Source organism: Lissotriton vulgaris, chromosome 7, assembly GCF_964263255.1.
Source record: "Lissotriton vulgaris chromosome 7, aLisVul1.2, whole genome shotgun sequence".
Lineage (NCBI taxonomy): Eukaryota > Metazoa > Chordata > Amphibia > Caudata > Salamandridae > Lissotriton > Lissotriton vulgaris.
The window spans coordinates 1497028852-1497049775 of record NC_141695.1 but is presented as its reverse complement, the minus strand read 5'-3'; the positions used below and the strand labels follow the sequence as shown (position 1 = coordinate 1497049775).

At 45.4% G+C, this 20924-nt stretch overlaps 1 protein-coding gene across 4 annotated transcripts in view; it reads right to left on the bottom strand.

Annotated features, from left to right (window-relative positions):
• Window positions 1-20924, bottom strand: part of LOC147705867 (protein MTSS 1-like) — a 377494-nt gene that overhangs the window by 66938 nt on the left and 289632 nt on the right. For all 4 annotated transcript variants that reach the window (XM_086932312.1, XM_086932313.1, XM_086932314.1 and 1 more), the window contains exon 8: window positions 3537-3651. In XM_086932312.1, coding sequence (XP_086788438.1) covers window positions 3537-3651 — 115 coding nt within the window. The remainder of the gene's footprint in view (window positions 1-3536; window positions 3652-20924) is intronic.

Genomic DNA, 20924 nt, shown 5'->3' with positions numbered 1-20924 from the left:
AAGGTGTAAGAAATCCGCTATTTCTGCGCCACATCTCTTACATCTAGAGTCCATGCGTAGGCCAGATCTACATAGCCTTTCAGGGGTATAATAGGTCTGGTGTAAAAATTTATAGTGCAACATTCGTAAATTCCCGTTCGGCGTTAGCAACTCCGTTAGTGAACAAGTTATTGTCCATTCCCCCTCCGTTAACTGTTTGTCTAGGCTATCATTCCACCTCCCCAATGCCTCGTGGGTTGTGGCCCCTATATCTTCCTGCAACTTAGCATAGAGTCTAGACACCATGTGTTTAGCCGTAGGAGCTGTAAGTAGTAGCTGCAGTGCGGATAGTTGTGGTGGTTCCGCGGGGTAGGACGAGTATAATTTCTTTATTGCCCCTTGCAGTCGATGATACATGAATTGGAACAATAACGTTTGGTTGCTTATAAATGACAGCTCAGAAAGTGTTTTGAAAACACCAAGGCTAGTAGAAAACTTGCACATCTCTAAGTGCATTCATACTTTTCTCAAAATGTATATCCAGACATTTAATAGCTCCCTCATGCACATCCTCAGTTGTATCCCCTTTTCCCAATAAACTGCTCTATAAATAAACCCCAAATCAGCACACCCACCTTCTAACAGAGCATTTGTTAACATGCGCTCTTTCTCCCTGATCTGCAGTACAAACTAACATTTGTAAACTGTTCTTGAACACTTTTGCCATTCACTCGAATGTATTGGAAAACTATATGGGCTCTGAAGAAGAAAAAAAGGTGTACGGGTAAGACCACTTACATCTGCAACAAGCTGCTGTTTATAAATCTGTCACTGCTCCATAAAGAAGAAAACAAAAACAGGCACTGCATCCGTCAGCATGTCTTGCAATGCCCAGAAAGGAGAAGGGGCCATCACACACTGTACAGTGTGATGACCAAACAAAACGTTCTCTTCGTGAAATCGCCAGGGAGGGAGCTAAGCACACAAAGGAGGGGCCTTTAGACAAATGCACCAATAACATGCCAGCATTTCTAAACAACACAGATAACCAATGGCAATTGGTGGGTGAGCCAAATGCCCATAGAAGAGATACAACAGGTCTTGGAGACAGCGCAAGCGCTGTTGAGGCAATACCTAAAAACAATCCTCGATCCATCAAAAATTGGTAAAGACCACCCAAATTAAACAAATCACCATGCAGTTCTCCCTTCTTTCATATGTTGCCATTATACTCCAATGCTGTTTTACTCCTCGACTTTCTTTCGCCTTCCGGGGCATAGAACAAACACCCACCTAAGGTGACTGTATCTTACAAAGAGACTTCAATTGACTGCCAGATAAAGCAACAGAGTATTTTATTGCCCTGCTGCTCTGCCGTTACAAGCCTACGTAAGACTACTTGCGCTCACTAGCTGACTGCATTTATAAAGCATACACTACTTATTCAGGTTTCATGGATCCAGTCGTAATAAAGCTGCCTAGGCAAACAAGAAAGTCCATGGCTATTTCCTAAAATGTGACAGGGAGGTGGAGGCCCTGATGTAGAGATAATAAATTTCAAATAAAGGGGAATTGTGATAAAACGGCGCATCCACTCCAAAGAACGTTCACATTTTTTACTCTTCAACAAGTCTTAATTCGGCTGCAAAGGTCCAGGCTAGTCCTGGAAAGAGTGATCTTCGCTGCAAGGTAACTTGGAGATAGTAGATTTAAACATTTAACGTGATGTAGGTGTAATGTAAGCACTGGGAAGAACCTGCCAGTGGACTTACATAATTCAACCAAAATAGGAACTCTTTTGGTTAGTTCTGTAATGGTCTCTATGCCACACTCTAAGCTTTAAAACGGGGCATAAAGGGTGTTAGAAAGGCCACAGTAAAGAGCATTGCAGTAGTTCAACCATGGGTTTAGTACTGCACCTACTACTATTGGTTGTTAGAATTACAAATTTTTCTGACAGAGAGGAAGAATCGGTTCAAGTTTCTTTCACTATAAAAGCGTTTTAATCACTCTACTAGCATGGGTCCCAACGATATTCAAGCAACAGACACTACTATTAAGTTCTTAAACTCTGAAGGGATGACCTCCCATTAGTACCAAAAATAAGGACTCCGTTTTAGCGTTGTTCAACTGGAGGAAAACAAATATTTCACCTTATTTCGATATCCGAAAAACCAACTGCTGTAGCACTCTTTCAGGCAGATGGTTGAGAGAAAACCTGATATAATTTTGGGTAGCCAAGATGCAGGAAAGAACAGACATCTGGAAACCTTTCTAGGGATCACAAAGCAGGCACAAGTACGTATTTAAACACTGGGCGATAATGAGGAACCACGTGGGGCTGCAAAATCAGGTCTTCAAATACTGGAAAGTTAAGAACACATTTTGACCCGCTACAATCTACTTTCTAAGATCAAAACCATTTTAATGTATCATCTGCTCCAGAACTGTGGGATAATCTCCTGTGTCTAAAGCTATGGAATGGTTAATCAAAACAGCAAGCTTTCATTTATGAAGTATATATAAATCCTTTTTTTGAAAGAGCTCAATATTAAATACAATTTTTATTATTGTGCTATTATGCTCAAGAGGCGTTTTAGTACATCAGTTTTTACATCTCACGGTCTGATAGTACTTTGTGCACAGTATGTTGGCATTTCATGCTTTGTGTTTCAAAACTTACTTTCAGTCAAATCTAATTAGTATATATGAAATATCAGGGGGTGTACATTTTGTAATATGGTATGTTGTTTGTGCAAACAGGTTTGATATCATTTAAAGGGTATGGCTGGTTGGGAGACTTTTTGACAGGCTCTTTAAATGCATGGTTGCCAGTTGCCCAAAGGGTAAAATTTAAAGCCTTATGCATCGCCCACAAAGATCTTCATAAGGAAGGCCCTATTTTTCTACGGGATCTTTTTAAATGGTATACCCCCATTAGATCCTTGAGATCCTCCAACTCTCATCTGATACCTATGACCAGTAAAAGAAAGGTGAATTGGGGAGGACGTAGCTTTAGTTACAACACCTCAAAAGAATGGAACTCCCTCGTTATTTGAGGGAAATACCTACGCACCTTTAGTTTAGGAAGCAACTGAAGACATGGCTCTTCTAAGCTCCTATAGTCGTCTGAAACATAGTAAGGAGTACCGGAAGCGCCAAGACACCTACGGGTATTCGTTCGATATACAAATTGCATATAACATAACATGTGCATAGCAGCCCTGTACTTAGGAGATTCGTGTCGCTGCCTTTCAAAAAATTGTATCTATCTACGTGAAATGAGTATATGTGTAATAATGCACACCATGCACTTATTTTACGTTTGCTGTATGATGTTTTCTCAAAATGTCCTTCAGGCTACATATCTGTGTATCTAGTGCAGAAATAATAGCAACGGAATGATCATGCCTGTATTTCTTACTCTCATTATGGCTATTACCTTTCTTTACAAGTGCAAAATAAACAACCATAATGAGTTAATTGTATTTGGTCTGTATATTTACGCCTCAAAAATATTTATCTACATTACGTAATGACACTCAGCACTTCCATACCTGGTAGATACTATCTGTTATTGACGAGGAAGATGATTTCATATGAAGTCCTTCAAGGGAGCTGGAGATGGAGTCCATTGATGGAACATGCCTCATTGAGGTATGCTGGTAATTGCTGTCAAAAGAAACAGAAGGAAATAAGATATTGTGTATATAGGAAAAAGACTGAATCCACACCTCAAAGTGTCTAAAAATGTAATAATCCAAAAGGCTAATATTATTAAATAAGCACTAGCACAGCCTACAGGTCTAGTTCTTGACACAGGGTGCACACCTATTGGCTGTGCTCACGGTTTCTTAGACAGGTTTGATTTTTCAAAACCACCTTCAAAGATGGCTACCATGCATACATGGCTTTCATCTATTAATAGGTGGTGTTACCATTACACCAACAAGCATATACAATGCCAAAAGGTCTGGTTTTAATGTGCTACACCATGAGCTCACAAAAGCACACAACACACTACTTTCAAATGGGCACACCTCTCATCCCGCCACTTATACAAACACATCACTCACCCTGCACTTATAAACTGCCTATCCTTCTCTCTCTTACTCTGCACACTCTATAAACACCCACCACTCAACCAACACTGACCTACCACACCATGCAGAGACACCATCAAAACACCACTTACAGTGACAGTTCACCCTTCACTTATCCACCTTCGACACACACCTCTCACACTGCCCTCACGCACCACTCACCCTGCCCTCACGCATGCACTGCTCCCCTTGCATACTCCTCACCACCTACACAAGTTTCATATTACAGTGAAACACTTCACACCCTCTACTCACACAACACTCATTCGACACTCACCATCTGTTCACACAAATGCCAACTATGAACCTTGACATTGCTCAACCTTCTCTTACACATCGCTCACCCTGCGATCAAGAAACCATTCACAAACCTTTCACCCTGCACATACTCATCAAATACCTCTCACCCTGAACTCACACACCTCTCAGCCTTTACTCCCACACTGCTCCCTCTGCACACACTGCACTCACCCTACACACACACACACACTGCCCAAGCAGGACTCGGACCACTACTCAGTCTAGACTTAGCCGATAGTTACACACCATATTTCTTGCAATCTTACAACGCACACTCCAAACAACACTCATGCTGCAGTCAGACAACTCTCACATCCTTCACTTACACAGCAGTCAGCCACACTCCCACTACACTCATCTACTGCTTACCCTGTACAAAAATACTCACCAAGGACATACTATTCACTCACAAACACAGAACACATCCTGCAATCATATGCATCACTGTCCCTGCACAGACATGCCGCTCAACATACAAAGACACACAAAGCTCACTATACACAGTTCACTCTACTAACCACTGTTGGCCCTTCACACTCGCGCGTCTCACCCTGCACACTGATCACCCTGCACTCAAGACTCCACTCCACCAGCATACACATGCATCGCATGCTAAACCCGCAGGACTCCGACACAGCTCTTTATGCACTCACATAACACTAGCACTGCACTCGAACACCACTCACACAGCACTCACATACCACTTGCCCTGCACTCAAAAGCTACTCACCCTGCACATCATTCACTAATGCAGTGCTCTATCATCCTGCACTAAAACACTGATCATTCTGCACCCTCACACCTCTCACCCTGCAATCATTCACGCAGCACTCACAAACCATTCATCAAGCATTTACACACTAATCGCACAGCTCCCTACCCACAGTTACACCGATCACCCTCCAAACTCACACACACAGCTCATCGTGCACAATCATACACTGCTCACCTTACGCACTCACATGGCTTACCCTACAAGACACTTTCACCATTCACTCAGACACCGCTCATTTTACACACTCACACTGCACTTAGACATCCCTCACTCAGCACTTAAACACTGCTACTGTATTTAGGAGGCATTTTAGACGTCTCAAGGTCAGAATCCAATGGGCTACTGACCTTAAGGTGACTACACCCTTGGGTTGCTCACCCCATGTGGGGGGAGTGGGCACAATCCCTGATCCCGATTGGAGAGTGCCTGCCATCTGCAAGATGGCGGGCACTGAAGACTGGACTTCACCTCTCCTCCCCATTGAGGGGTGGGGTTGGCAGAGGTGGGCACACCTTCTGGGCTGCTCTAATTTTTACCACTTAAAAGTAAGTGAGACAGGAAGGGGCCTGCTTCTGATAGTCGGAGAGGATGGGAGTCGTTTTACAAAGGAAGCAAGGCCTTTGAGCTACCCTGGCACAGATGGCTTTTCCTGACCTGAGGGAGGTGTGAACTCCTCCACCCAGGAAAGGCTTTGTTTCTGGGCCCAGGAGCGAAGGCTCACACCCTAGGGGTCCAGACACATGTCTCGTGGTGGCAGGCTGGTGTGTACCAGTCAGGGAACCCACCAGAGGTTGGTCGTTTCTCAGGAGGCATCTCTAAGATGCCCTCTGAGTGCATTGTATAATAAATCCCACACCGACATCATCATGGGTTTATTATTGCTACCAAACTTCCCAGAATTCAGTAAAGCCATTATGTTGCTGTTTAGCTCACAATGATAAACTCCCAGACAATATACTCTTTTATGGCTTTACTGCACTTACAATGTCTAATAATGAACTTAGACACTATAGGGGTACAGTGCTCATGCAACTGTCACCTCAGCAGTTGTATAGTGCACCCAGGTAGAGGGGTGTCTTACCTATACCAGAGGCCTTCCCTGGTCACAGTGCCCTTGGTACCCATAGTACCTTTTATAAGGGACTTGCATGTGGCCAGAGAGGTGCCAATTGTGAGTACCAATGTACAGTTTTGTGAAAGAACACAGGCCCTGGGAACCTGATTGGCAGGGACCTGGGGCTTATCAAGTCAAAGTGCATCAGAAATCTGGCAAAAAGTGTGTGTGGGGGGGGGGGGTTGGGGGGTTACTGCAACAGATTCCCAGCTTCCTACAAAAAGATAACCTGAATTAATTCCCCTAAAAGTAAAGCACTGAAATAATTTGCACCAACACAAAGGTTTCTGTAAGTAAGAATGCAACCATTTCATTTACACATTTAAAAATAAGAATACAAAGCTAATATTGAAGAAAAGACATTCTATAATTTGGTTTCTAAGAAATGTCATTAATCTAGTACATTTTCTTTAAACTATTTAGATTAAATGGTTTCTCACTCTATGAAATCACATACAAGTATTTTGCTCTCTCCTTTAATGACTGAAACATGCTTGGGCTTTTCAAATAAACAGTTTTAAAAACATAAAAGGTCAAGACAGAATGCATCACCATTGCAACCTAAGAAGCTGTGCTTGATTTCCAGTGGAGAAGTCCTTTTCTTTAAAAGGACTGAAATTACAAATTTGAGTTCATAACATTTCTGTGCACATTTTAGCAACCTGAACACACTGCAATTCCAAAAAGCTTCTTTCAACTCGCCATGAATTGGCAAGTATAACAGATACATAACTTGCACACAGATGTTAGATGCCAATTTCATAAGCAACCCACATTTGAACACATTCCCATTCAGTGGTAAATCAACACTCCGTTACTAATTAAATTCCTTTACGTGACCAACTTATAAAATAAGCACTGGTAAATGCATTAGGTTTCGCCAATGTGATTAATAAAAATTAGTTTTTTGTTGTAGCTTGGTGAATAGTTGTGCAATATAAGCTAATGAAAGTCCGTTCAAGGGTTATGACTTGTTTTTTAATAAGCGCAATCTATCGGTTTATAAGAAAGAAATTAGAACAATATAGAAAATGAATTAATTTCAGAGCCAACAGTCCATATGAAAAGGGTAACTGACTATAAAGTTTACCACAGAAATGATCTGCTACAGACTGACACGTTTGGCAAGAGAGGGAAGACCATTAAACGAAGAGTTAAAACACTTGTTTATGCCCTATACACATTAGTCACTCTACAATGTTAATTTCCTTTCATGGAATAACAAAAGTGAATGGGTTGGCAGCTAAGATGCACGCCACAAATATAAGCATAAGCAAAGTACAAGCCATTTGGTGTAATACAGACGGCTTTAAGGTACTAAAAAATCTGGGTGTCTGAAAAGCAATAACTACTTTGGCCCCAATAACATGGGACTATAATTCAGTTCAGAAGAGGACCTTTAGGCGAATATGCTGCACCAGCCACTGGTGGAGTTCATACGATCATCTGCTGAAGCCTTCAAGATGAAAGAGCCGATGTGTCAAGGTAGACACTGAAAAATTCTGCAGAAATGGGTATTTTCATTTCAGTGCAAATTATCAATGATGGTCAGAAACTCATCTCTTCTTTCTATTTACACATACATCATGCAACTGCAGGTCTTGCTTTTGTAATCTGATTTCACGTGGGCTACGCTGGCAAATTGTAATTTAAAGGTGCGAGAGTCTGATCTGCCGGAGCACAGCCAATAAGATGTTTACTTTGTAAAAATGCTGAAGTTAGAGCACAAAGAACCCTGAAAATCCTACATCACAGATGAAGGAAATCAAAATATAAACAATGCTGGAGCTGCTCAGATATGTTGCATCTTACCGAAGCAGTTTTGAAACTTAAGCAAATAACAGACGCAATCTACAAAGAATATAAAGCCTCTTATTCTAAACTTACTCGGCCTGCTTTCCAAATCTTTGAAGCTAGGGCTTTAGGGTCAGCCGTATATGGGGCTGAATTAGGGGGTCATTCTAATCTTACAACACTAACTACTGTCAAAAAGAAGTTTCTACAGAATTTGGCTTCTCTTCCTCCGAGCACGCCCTTGATCCCACTTTTTAAGGACCTGGGCTTACGAAACCTCCAGGACAAAGCCAGACTCCGCCCACTGTAGTATTGGAGGAGCCTATGGTCCACCACAGAACTCCTGCACTACACCACAGCCCTCCAGGATGTCACTGCAGCTGGCCACTCGGTATCAATTCCCTGGTTTTAACTTAACAAATTGTCACTAGAATATTTTAGGGTCCCTGAACTCTGGACCCAAATTTGTATCTTCTGTTTAGCAATCACGTTTATTTTTAAAAGTGAAACTGTATTTTAACCCCTATTTTATCGATAATTGTATATTATCTATTGGGGAAGGTTTATGTAAGGCTGCAATACATGTATAGACTTTTATTATTTTACTCTATGTGAAATTATTCCTCAACTGTTCCCTATGTGTCTGAAGCAACTGAAGAGAGATCAAACTTCGCCCGGTTAATAAAGCCTAAAGAGGCCAGGAAATGCAATAAAAAACCCCAGCGTGCAAATTAGTGGATGGTCCTACAAGGCCGAAGCGTGTGATGATGAGAATGATAATAGGGTTTGTGCTCATGATCCCAATGTAACCTTAGAGGGGCTGATGTGAGCTACACTGAAGAATTACACTGTACATAATTTATGGTGTGGCATTCAAACACAGACTCTACAAAGCTGCGTTTTGATTACAAGGGAGAAACAGAGGCAGAATGACTGTCACCTAGAATAGTAGGACGCAAAGTGAAGCAAGCTTGGGTGCTGACACACTTGCTCATAAGAAAGAAGTTCCACCAAAGTGGATGGAAACAGTACTTGGGACATGGGAAACTGATAACACGCAAGAGGAAAAAACAGAAATAATATGCTAAAACCAATAGAAATAGAGGAAAAGTAGGTGGCAAGAACACCAACCAATGGAAGGTGAGGGTGGGATGTAAATCCTTTTAAGATTTATACTATATACAACAGATTTCACAAGCACAGCACAACCGCTGCAACAACGAAACCTGAAAAGGGGGAGGGGTAAATAATTCAAAGCTCATTCTGTAAGATGGAAAGAAAGACAAAGACACTTATCCAGAAGACGCAACCATCTTTACATAAACCAATGGGATAATATACGCTGCAACTATTTATGCATCACAGATCTGGGCAACCTCACCATCGGAATGCAGCATGCCCCTGTGCCACATATGCCTAGAGCTCTTAAGAACCAACTGGAAGTACCACTGATTTGTGAGTAGAGCTTGGTACTGCTTACCGCCCTGAATCATTGTTGTGATGGTACCTGCTACATATGTTGCTATACTTTGAATGGTTAAATGCAAATTTAATTGAGTTTACGGATCCACAATTAGGTGCAATCTATATAGTAATAACTGTTTGTAAGTAGTCAGAAAACTTGAAAAAGGTTATATAATAACAGGATACAGCTCATCCTGAAATCATCTGGGAGGTCTCCTCACACCAGATGACCTCAAGACACGCATATTCCTGGCACGCACAACCCCCCCATCACCACTCACAATTACATTCCCACTGCACTGAGGTAATCACCTATCCTTGTTCCACATTTGGTGTCCTCCAGCATAACCACACGTTCCTTGACCTTAAAGACTCTCTTGAGTTGGGAAAACTTGGATAGACCTTTATTCCTACTCCAGAAAGCCAGATTGAGACCAAATCTCCAGGTTTGATGGGCGAGGTATGAACCCATTCCTGACTCACACCAACAGCATACTTCCTCTGAGACATTTGACGTCTCACTTTTAAAAAAGCTAAATCCCTCTCCTTCACAGAAACACCCGTCCAAGGACCAGCCAGCTTGGTCGTAGGTTCACGCCCCTTAAGGAGAGTGAAAAGCGGCACCCCAGTAGCCACACTGGGAGTGGTGCAAACTGCCCAAAGTAAGTCCTTCATTTCTTTGGTACAATCCAATCTGCTAGCAATAGACAATTGAATGTTATCCTTGATGTCCCCGTTGCACCTCTCAACATGGCCATTACTGTGAGGGTGGTACAAAGACGTTTTGGGTGTTACACGCCCCAATGAGATAAAAGTGGTTCAAACTCGCCAGATATAAATTGAACACAATTGTACGTCACAACCTCATCAGGCACGCCTTTCTCTACCGAACAGTTTGCAGAAATTCCACCACCGTAGAAGAATCAACCTCTGATTTCATAAATTCGACCTCAAGTCATTGTGAAAAATACCCAATCCACACAATTCCATACCTACAGTTCTACTCTATCACATTAATGGGTCCGATAATGTCAATCCCAAATTTGGACCACATTGTCAGGAAAAGCTACAGTCTCTACCGGACTAGGCACAGTAACTTGTGACTTATCACTAATGGCACATGCTTTGCAATCCCTCGCAAAATGTTTCACCTCATTGTACAAACCCGGCCACCAAAATGTATCCCGAATACTCCTTTTCATTGCCCTCATCCCTACATGGCCCTCATAAGAACTCCAGCACTTTACCACGTAACCCACCAGGGACAACTAAAAGTTTCTCCTCTTTTCGACAAACCAATCACATTATTCAATTTAGCAAATACTTGTTGATAAGCGCCCACACCACAAAAGACGTGTCCTTAAGCCAATCTCTGCCAACCTGATTACTGATATCCAGCAAAGCTCTGTCACTCTCTAAAGCAGATCTCCACTCAGCTCCTGAAATTCACCCATTGGTAATGCTAGCTATGGCACTAACCATGCCAAAATGATCAACATCAATGTCCACAACTTCCTTCACATCATTCAAGGGCAAAGACAGACAGACAATCAGCACAAATGTTGCTCGCCCCTGGAATATACTCTAACCGATGCTGAAACTCTGAAAGCCTAAACTGCCATTATCTCTAGGTGGTGTGGTATTACAGGCACCTTTGGTAGTATAAAGTTTGATTATGGGCTTATGGTCCATTCAATAGTTAATTCCACACCCCATAAATAATTCCTGAAGTGGTTAGCTCCGCACAAACAGGCCATGGCCTTGTGCTCAATAAAAGAGTAAGCGCTTTCAAAGCATGAGAAGCAAAAGCAACCACCTTTCACATGTTGGCAACAACACCGCCCCTAAACCGTACTGGCTGGCATCAGTAACAATGCTAGAAGAATCTTGAGTCAAAAGGCTTCATAGGAATAGCTTCTGCAACTTCCTTCTTAATTATCTGAAATTCAGGATCTACCTCCGTACTCCACACAAATATTTAATCTCTTGAACAAATTACTCAAATTACAGGTTCTCTCTGCACATTTGGGTATAAAATGGGAATAATATTCAAACATGCCCGAAAAACGATTACACCTGATCCTTGTAAGTGGGAGCTGAGAATTCTGCAATTGCCCTCACTAAACTCTCCTTTGGCTCCACCCCTCGTCTATAAATTCTATAGCCCAAATAGTCCACACTCTCTACTACAAACTTGCACTTATCTGCTCTCAATTTAAACCTCTATCTTTCAAAGCATGTAAGACCATTGCCAATGACTTGCCATGGGAGGACACGTCTTGTCCAAAAATCAGGATATCATCCTGAAAAATTGTACGTTGGGTATATACTTGGACATGGACTCCACAACTCTCTGAAGAACAGAGGAAGCTGAAGCCAAACCAAAAGGCATACGTTTAAAACTAAATGCACCTTCTGGCGTGATAAGTGATGTTAAATGCCTCGACTAATGTTTAAGCGCAATCTGGCGATAAGCGCATTTTACATTTAAATTTGTGAACACCTTGGCACCCTTAAGAGAAAAACAACATTTCAGTTCTATTAGGTTGAGGTTCCTTAAGTCTATGCACATCCTCACAGTCCCATTGGCATTCCTTGCTAACACAATGGGGGTTGGGGGTGGAAAACAATTCAGAACTCTCAATGATACCTTAATCACATAAATCGTTTAGTTTCTTCCTTATGGTTAATGGCACAAGGTTCACTTTGTGCACCACCGGAACAGCCCCAGCCTTTTATATGATTTGATGAGAGATACCCTTATGTTTCCCCATTTTTCTTTAAAAAAAATTCCAGAAGTGCTTTCACCCACGGGCATTCACTAACAGTTGAAACATACTCTCATTTCTACAACTCCTGCTCCTGGCTATTGAGATCAAGAACTATCTCCAACTTTCTTTGCTGCAGCCACCCCAATAGACATGATCCAACTTTAGCGACATATACAGTGGACTGCACTCTGTTCCCTTTAAAATCCAACACTGCATCAAATTCGCCCAAGACCTCTATGGATTTTCCTTTATACGCAATGGGTCAAGCACTGGAATTCCTTAAACTAATATCTTTGAATCTTTCCCACTCTTTAGTACCTATGAAAGGTAAAAGAAGATCCTGAATCAGCCATCATATTGAATGACACATCAGCTACATTCACGAGACAAAACGGTCTCTTGACATTTTCAGATTCAATTTTCATCACATCTTCGTCCAGACCACTATTCACATCACCCCGCATCATATACACAAAACACAACATTCTCATCGACAGATTCAGAACTGTTATCCTTGCGGATGTTTTCAGTCACAATCTGTTTGTAAACACCCTTCTCGTTACCAGATTTACTTACCATAGCAAAATGCGCCTTTTTCTTGCATTTCACACACTTTATATCCACAGCAGGGCACACCTGAGAATTCCCTAAATGATTCCTATTCTCACATCTGTAACATTGTGTGACCTTTCTTTTAGTGTCCCATTTATTTTCCTTAAGCTTCACGGAGTCCCCTCCCTGAATAGCATGTACATGTGATCCATGAGACATCTGTTTCATTTAATTCGTAGTAGCTTCAATACTACTAGCAATTTAAATATCTTTATCCAAGGTTAAGGCATCCATGGGTAAGAATTTTTCTTCATTCATTTTATTCTTAGTTTTTCCACTATCTGATCCCTGATCATCTCTTCCTCAAACGTTCCATAACTACAGGTAGCAGCTAAAGATTCTTAATGCGTAGACATAAGATTCAAAGAACTCACCAAAGAACAGTTGTCTAGCAGAAAATGCGTGCCTTTCTATAATAATATTTTTCTTTTCCTTGAACCGGGCATCCAAAGTTTTGATGGCCATAGCATATTCTCCAAAACATTCCCCTCTCCCAACACTCTAACAGTAGGTAGGTGTTTTAACACTTTCCTGCCTCTGGGGCCCAAGGAATGCCTTAAAATAGCATAATTATTTTATTGCGTAAAAAAGTCCCCTTCTATGGCCTCCAAATATGCCTTAAAACCCTCCTTCCAATGTATCCATTCAATTTTGGAAGAACCTGGGGTTGCCAAAAAGGCCGAACGTGGAATTATCCTCTGTTGCTGCTCGAAACTCCACTGTTGCAATAAATGCCTCACAAAACTATATGTGTATGTCTTTTGTATAAAAGTATATCCACTTTAAGGTGTGAAAACCACCGTGAACTGCAGATGCAAATGTTCTAACAGTCTCACCAGCTCACAAGATGTGCGAATCACAGTGACTCGCTACTAAATAAGGGCAGTACAGGAAATACCTTCATATTCACCTGATGCCTTCACAAATATGCATGTCAACACACTAGTGTCCCAGGGGGCCGAAATTCCAAAGTACCAACACCACTGGATCTCTGTGCCTAAGTCGGCGCCTTGGTCGGTCCTGCTTCTCCCAATTGTCACCACTAAAGGAAAGAGAAATAGCAGACAAAACTAGGTACTATTCCGTTTCATTAATTCAGGTCCAGGCACGCAAAAGTAAAACAAATGACCAGGTAGGGCAGACAGCGGCAACTGTCAGTTCTAACCATAACATTCTGAGAAGAACAGCGAATGGATTAGAGTGTCAGAATCCAGTCCCAATAAGTCCCTCTTCAAGTTAAGGGGTGGAAGAAAATCTTTTGTATATATTTTTGCGTAGGATTTTTGCAAATCGCTAAACTTGTCACAGTGCATACAGCAGGTAAAATTACAAAGGTGAAGAGACTGAACCCAAGAGGACTTACAAACATCAATTGCAGACAGTGATAGAGACAGAGGGAAGCTAGCATTCCAGTGGCCTAATTGGGAGTGATGCTCTGAGTAGGACCTCTGACTAAGCAGAATGGTTGACGCTTAACTGCTTAATTTGCAATAGTGCTGTGAATATCAATTTTTTTTAATTTTGAGTGATAGCACTGAACTTTCATGGTACTGCATCCAATAAAGGCAGCCCTTCATTTCTGTGAAATGACTGGCGTGCTGTTTTATGATGCAAGTCTGCGTGCTGGCTTAAAGTAGTAGATGCACAGACACCCAGTCTTTTAAGGGCGAAGAACGTATCTACTGTGCGGCAGGTCTACATGCACCACTATCAATCAATCTTAGCATTTATAAAGCGCACTACATACCAGTGAGGGTCAGGGGGGGGGGGTCGCTGCTACTGTTTGAAGAGCCGGGTCTTGAGAAGTCTCCTGAAGCTTAGAAGGTCTTCGGTTTGCCGCAGGTGGACGGGGAGGGTGTTCCATGTCTTGGCGGCGAGGTGGGAGAATGATCTGCCACCGGCTGTCACTCTTCGGATGTGGGGGACGGTGGCGAGGGCGAGGTCTGCCGAGCGGAGATGGCGGTTGGGGACGTAGAGGTTGAGACGGCTGTTGAGGTATGCTGGTCCTGTGTTGTGGAGTGCCTTGTGTGCGTGGGTGAGGAGTTTGAAGGTTATCCTCTTGTTGATGGGGAGCCAGTGCAGGTCTCTCAAGTGGGGTGTGATATGGCTGCGGCGGGGAATGTCGAGGATCAGGCGTGCAGAGGCGAACTGGTTGCGTTGGAGATGTTTCAGGAGTCTGGCCGGGGCTCCAGCGTAGAGGGCTTTTCCGTAGTCCAGTCTACTGCTGACGAGGGCCTGGGTGACCGTCCTTCTCGTTTCAGTGGGGATCCACTTGAAGATCCTGGGAGGCAAGCGGAGGGTGTTGAAGCAGGAGGAGGAGACAACGTTGACCTGCTTCGTCATGGAGAGGGTGGAGTCGAGGACGACCCCTAGGTTGTGAGAGTGGTCGGTGGGTGTAGGGGGTGTTCCTAGTGCAGTGGGCCTTGGGGTCCACCTTGGGTTTCTTGAGTAAGGCGTTGATCTCTGCCTGATTCCAGCTCTCCGGGAAGGTTGCTGTCTCGAAGGAGATGTTGATGGTTTTTCGGAGATGAGGTGCGATGGTGCTGCTGGCTTTGTTGAAGATGTGCTGTGGGCAGGAGTCATCCGGGGATCCGGAGTGGATGGTGTTCATGATCTTGATGGTGTCGTCGTCGTTGATGTTGTTCCAGGCGAGCAGGCGGTTGGTGCGGGTGGTGGGAGTGGGAGTCTCAGCGGTTGCCAGGGTGGTGGCGGCGTTGAAGTTGTTGTGGATGTCTGTGATCTTGCGATGGAAGAAGGTGGCCAGCGAGTCGCACAGGTCTTGTGATGGTGGGATGTCGTTGGTGTTGGAGCTAGGGTTGGAGAGTTACTTTACGATGTTGAAAAGCTCTTTGCTGTTCTGTGCATTGTTGTCTAGGCGGTCTTTGAAGTAGGGCTTTTCTGGCCGATCTGATGAGGTGGTGGTGTCTGCGGGTGGCGTTCTTGTGGGCTGCGTAGCTTTCCGTTGTTTGTTCCCGGATCCAGTTTTTCTCGAGTTTTTGGCCGGTACGCTTGGAGGCCTGGAGGTATTCAGTGAACCAGCTGGTTCTCTTGCTGTTGTGGGTGCTGGAGGGCTTGAGCCGGCGAGGGTTTTGGCGCAGTCATCGATCCAATGCCTGAGGTTCCGGAAGGTGAAGTGGGTGCAGCGGTGGTCGGTCCAGTGAAGTTCAGTGGTGCAGTCGAAGAAGACATGGGTGCTAGCTGAGAAGATGGAGAAGATGGAGTCCAGTGCGTGGCTGGCAGAGTGGGAGGGTGGGTGGGTGTTGTGACGAGTTGTCTGAGTCAGAGGTTGGCGGTCAGGTTGGAGGAGTTGGAATCGTGGTTGTTCTTGAGGTGGAAGTTCAGGTCCCAGAGTAGGATGTAGTCTGTGGAGGAGACGATGTGTGTGCTGATAAAGTCGGCGATGGTAGCGCTGAACTACGGTTGGGGTCCGGGGGGGTCTGTAGACGAGGGTACCTCTGAGGGTGGTGTTTGGGTCGGTGTGGATCTGGAAGTGCAGGTGTTCGGCGGTGCCGAGGGTGTCGTTGGTGTTTGTCGAGACTTTGAGGGTGTTCCTGTGGACTATGACAATTCCTCCTCCTACTCGGTTGGGAAGGTCCTTGAGGGTGATCTTGTAGCCTTCAGGGATAGCTATGGCGATGTCGGGTGCTGAGGAGGGGTTCAGCCAGGTCTGTCAGGAAGGCGACGTCTGGAGACGTAGAGTCGAGTTGGTCCCAGAGTTCGACGCTGTGTCTGCGGGCAGAGCGGGTGTTGAGAAGGATGCATCGGAGGAAGTTGGGTTCTTTGGTAGGTGGGTTGGCGGGTCGGATGCTGGTGAAGCTGCAGTTCCGGCAGGAGAAGGGTCCTTGGGTGTGCTTTGGGGCGGCCAGGCAGAAGGTGCGTGATCGTCCGGCGTTGAGTGCGAGGAAGGTGCTGGAATCGTAGAAGAGGCGGGCGTCATGGCGTTCGTGGGGTCAGGGGTCCTGGCGCTGGGCGCTGTCCAGGCGCGGACAGGAGCAGACGGGCTTGCCTTAGGCACGCCAGCGGCGCACCAGCTGCGCAGCAGCCGCCATATAAGGGGATGTGGGAGGGAGGAGCAGCTGGGAGGTGGGAGCGGGCGCTAAATGGAAGAGCGGGGGCGTAGCCGCCTGGAGGCAGCGGCTGGAAGGGACGGTGAATTACAGAAGGCAAAAGGGAACGGGGCAGGGCACCACAATACGGTATAACAAGGGGCAACAAGAGAAATAAAGAAGGCGCAATACAGTCTAAACAGAACAAAGAGTCTAAACAGTGACAGAAAAAAAAATGGAACAATATAGTAATCAGCACAAGAACAGCGCGATCAGACAATTGTGAGCAAAGGGGGGGAAGCGGCGAACTCACGAAGCAGCAGCAGCTGGCCCAGAGGCAGGCACACACAGGCGGAGCTGTGCGGTGTGGGAAGCGGCCTAACCTGCAAGCAGGGTCAAGGCTCTACATTCTAATTGGGGTTGTTGGCTATGTCATGATGAAGACAGAATTCAAGTTTGGAATAAATCGGCTGGCCAATGTCAGCAGCTCAGGGCAAAGCTGTGGTGAAGGATCATTTGATGTTGCTCTCCTTTATACTGAAAAAAACGTCCTTTCTTCATCTGCTGCTATTCTTACCATTTGTAACTACTTGACGTTAGAGGAAACTCAACAGAGCAAAAAAGCTGGCGTTCAAATTATGTTTTCAGTGCGAGCTTCAGGACTGAATAGAATGTTACAGACCATGTTTGATTACTGAAAGAATCTGTTACAACGAACCAGGAACACCAGGTAAGTTGAATAAGCTTTTATTCACAAAGTCTGAGCCACCAAGCAGAGCAGCTACAAGGAACACAGGAAAGATACCAACTGACAAAGTTGGAATTCCTGACATGAGATTTTACGTAGAACACGTACTGAATTTCTAGTTGCTGGAACGCACGCTTCTGAATATGCATTTCATCAGCCACTGACCTTACTCTTGCGCTGCTCTGCTCGCCAATAGGCTTTCCTCATCATATTTCGATGCCGGGAGCTGAGTTGGACGGCAGAAATCAGTATCTTGGGAGCGACGACCAGTCCAAAGACTCTCCCCTTCGCCGGTCGTTTGATCTGATGACCCATAAACCGCTTTCTCTGGATGTGGGTCCGTGTGGATGGATCAGCGCTCGTCACCAAAAGGGATGTTACAACGAACCAGGAACGCCAGGTAAGTTGAATAAGCTTTTGATCACATAAAGTCTGAGCCAACAAGCAGAGCAGCTACAAGGAACACAGGAAAGACACCATCTGACAAAGTTGGAATTCCTGACACGGAAATCTCACGCAGTGCGATCCTGGGCCAAGGACATTCCATAAACAAGCAAGGAATACTACAGAATCTAAGGACATTTATTATTTAGAATCCACCGCTGGGTAAAAGGAGACTCCGAACCCCACACAAGTAACATGCTACTTTGCCCATTATTGAGCCTAAGGAAGATGGAGCTGTCCATGCACACTTTGTCTGTTTTCTATGTATTTCATCACATAAATATATACCACATTTGAAAGCATTTTCACATTATTTCTCCGTGGAAACTGCGACATTCCCAGAATGCTGGAAGCACACCAAAATCAACGCCCTCCTCAAGAATCCCAAGGCGGACCCCAAGGACCTCAAGAACTTACGGCCCATCTCCCTGCTCCCGTTACCGGAAAAGGTCATAGAGAAAATAGTCCACATGCAATTGGCCCGCCACCTGGAAGACAACATCTTGGACCCGTCCCAGTCCGGATTCAGACAAAACCACAGCACCGAGACAGCCCTCATCGCCGCCACAGACAACATCAGGTGCCAACTAGACAATGGCGAAACATCAGCCCTCATACTCCTGGACCTGTCTGCCGCCTTCGACACGGTCTGCCATCGCACTCTAAAGACACGCCTCCTAGAAGCTGGAATCCAAGAGAAGGGCCTTTACTGGACCACGTCCTTGATCTCCGACAGAATTCAAAGCGTCCGCCTCCCACGCTTCTGATCCGAAGTCACCGACATCATCTGCGGCATCCCCCAGGGCTCATCTCTCAGCCCAAAACTGTTCAACGTCTACATGGCCCCCCTCGCACAAGTGGCCCGCCATCATAACCTCAACATCATCTCCTACGCCGACGACACCCAGCTCATCCTCTCTCTCACCAAGGACCCACACACCGCCAAAACCAACCTCCACAAGGGAATGAAGGCTGTCGCCGACTGGATGAGTAGCAGCCGTCTGAAGCTGAACTCTGACAAGACGAAGGTCCTCATCCTCGGACCCACCCCCTCAGTCTGGGATGACTCCTGGTGGCCGACCACCCTGGGAACAGCACCAACACCCACTGACCATGCATGCAACCTAGGATTCATCCTCGACTCCTCCCTCTCCATGTCTAAGCAGGTCAACGCCGTCTCCTCTTCCTTCTACAACAGCCTCCTCATGCTCCGCAGGATCTACAAGTGGATCCCGACCGAAACAAGAAGAAGGTTGACACAGGCCCTCGTCAGCACAAGACTGGACTACAGCAACACACTCTACGCAGGAATCCCAGCCAAACACCTACGACGACAACAACGTATCCAAAACGCCTCCGCCCGACTGATCATCAATGTCCCCGACCGCAGCTACATCACCCCCCAACTGAGAGACCTACACTGGCTTCCCGTCGACAAGAGGATCACCTTCAAGCTCCTCACCCACGCACACAAAGCACTCCACAACGCCGGACCAGCCTACCTGAACAGCAGACTCAGCTTCTACACCCCCACCCGCCAGCTACGCCCCGCCCTCGCTGCTGTCCCCCGCATCCAACGAACGACCTCTGGCGGCAGATCCTTCTCCTACCTCGCCGCCAAGACCTGGAACACCCTCCCCACCCACAAACAGCAGACCCAAGTCCTACTCGCCTTCAGAAGACTCCTCAAGACCTGGCTGTTCGAGCAGTAGAAGCACCCCCCTCCCCATAGCGCCTTGAGACCCTCACGGGTAAGTAGCGCACTTTACAAGTACTCTGATTGATTGATTGATTGTTCAAGTGAACTGAAGCACATGGAGATCGACTTTTGTGTCCCAGTATACTCCATACATTCACTCTGGGAAGCTGGGAATTTTACTACTGTACAAAACAATGCTGCAAGGTGAGTCCGACTGCACGCAGAGATGGAGACTGGACTCCATATACTTCAAATGCCCTTGTCTATTACACACAACTGCAGGTTCCATTATAGTTCTGGAGACTGACCCAAGGGAAAGCCTCTTGTCAGGACCATCTGGAATGGAACAGATTCCATGCTCAGCCAGAGGGTCAATGGCTCCAGCTGCCAGTCCATGGATAAGAGGATGAGCTGCGGAATGCTAGCGATACCACACCCAGGCAAGAGCTTCGCGGAAACCGGAGCACAGCATGACAATGGCCATTGTACATTTAACAAGTATCCCACACAGTGGCGGCTCCTCTGCTATGGCGGAGGAGCGTCACACCACTACTTTCAAGCAGTGCGAGAAGAGGAAACATAACATGATAATAACTTTAAGTTATTATCATGTTATGTTTCCTTTGTGGGTGGGAGGGTGGGTGGGGCTGTTCTGCTCACGGAGCAGGGCAGGGGCGGAGTGGTTATCCCACTCAAGTGCACAATGACTGTTTAGTCGACCTTCTCTGGCCGCCGAAACCAGTCATGTGCATTTACCTGTTCTCAATACAGGCTGCATAAATGCCTGCATGGAGAACATGCCCACCCCTACAGCCCCTGGCTGACCAATCACAATGCTGCACTGCAACGTTGTGATTAGCTTAGGGAAGGAAGCCCGGCTGCCTGCTTCCTGTACCTGGAAGCGGACTCAGGAGAGCAGGAGCACGGTTGACGCGGGACCTGGCCTCAAAGTAAGTTTATTTAAATGTTTAAACCCGCCCTACCCCGCGTGTGCACAACATGCCCACATGCGGGCGACCCCCGCGATGCCCCCCCTCACCCTGACTCCACATCTTTAATGGCTAAACTACTTTGA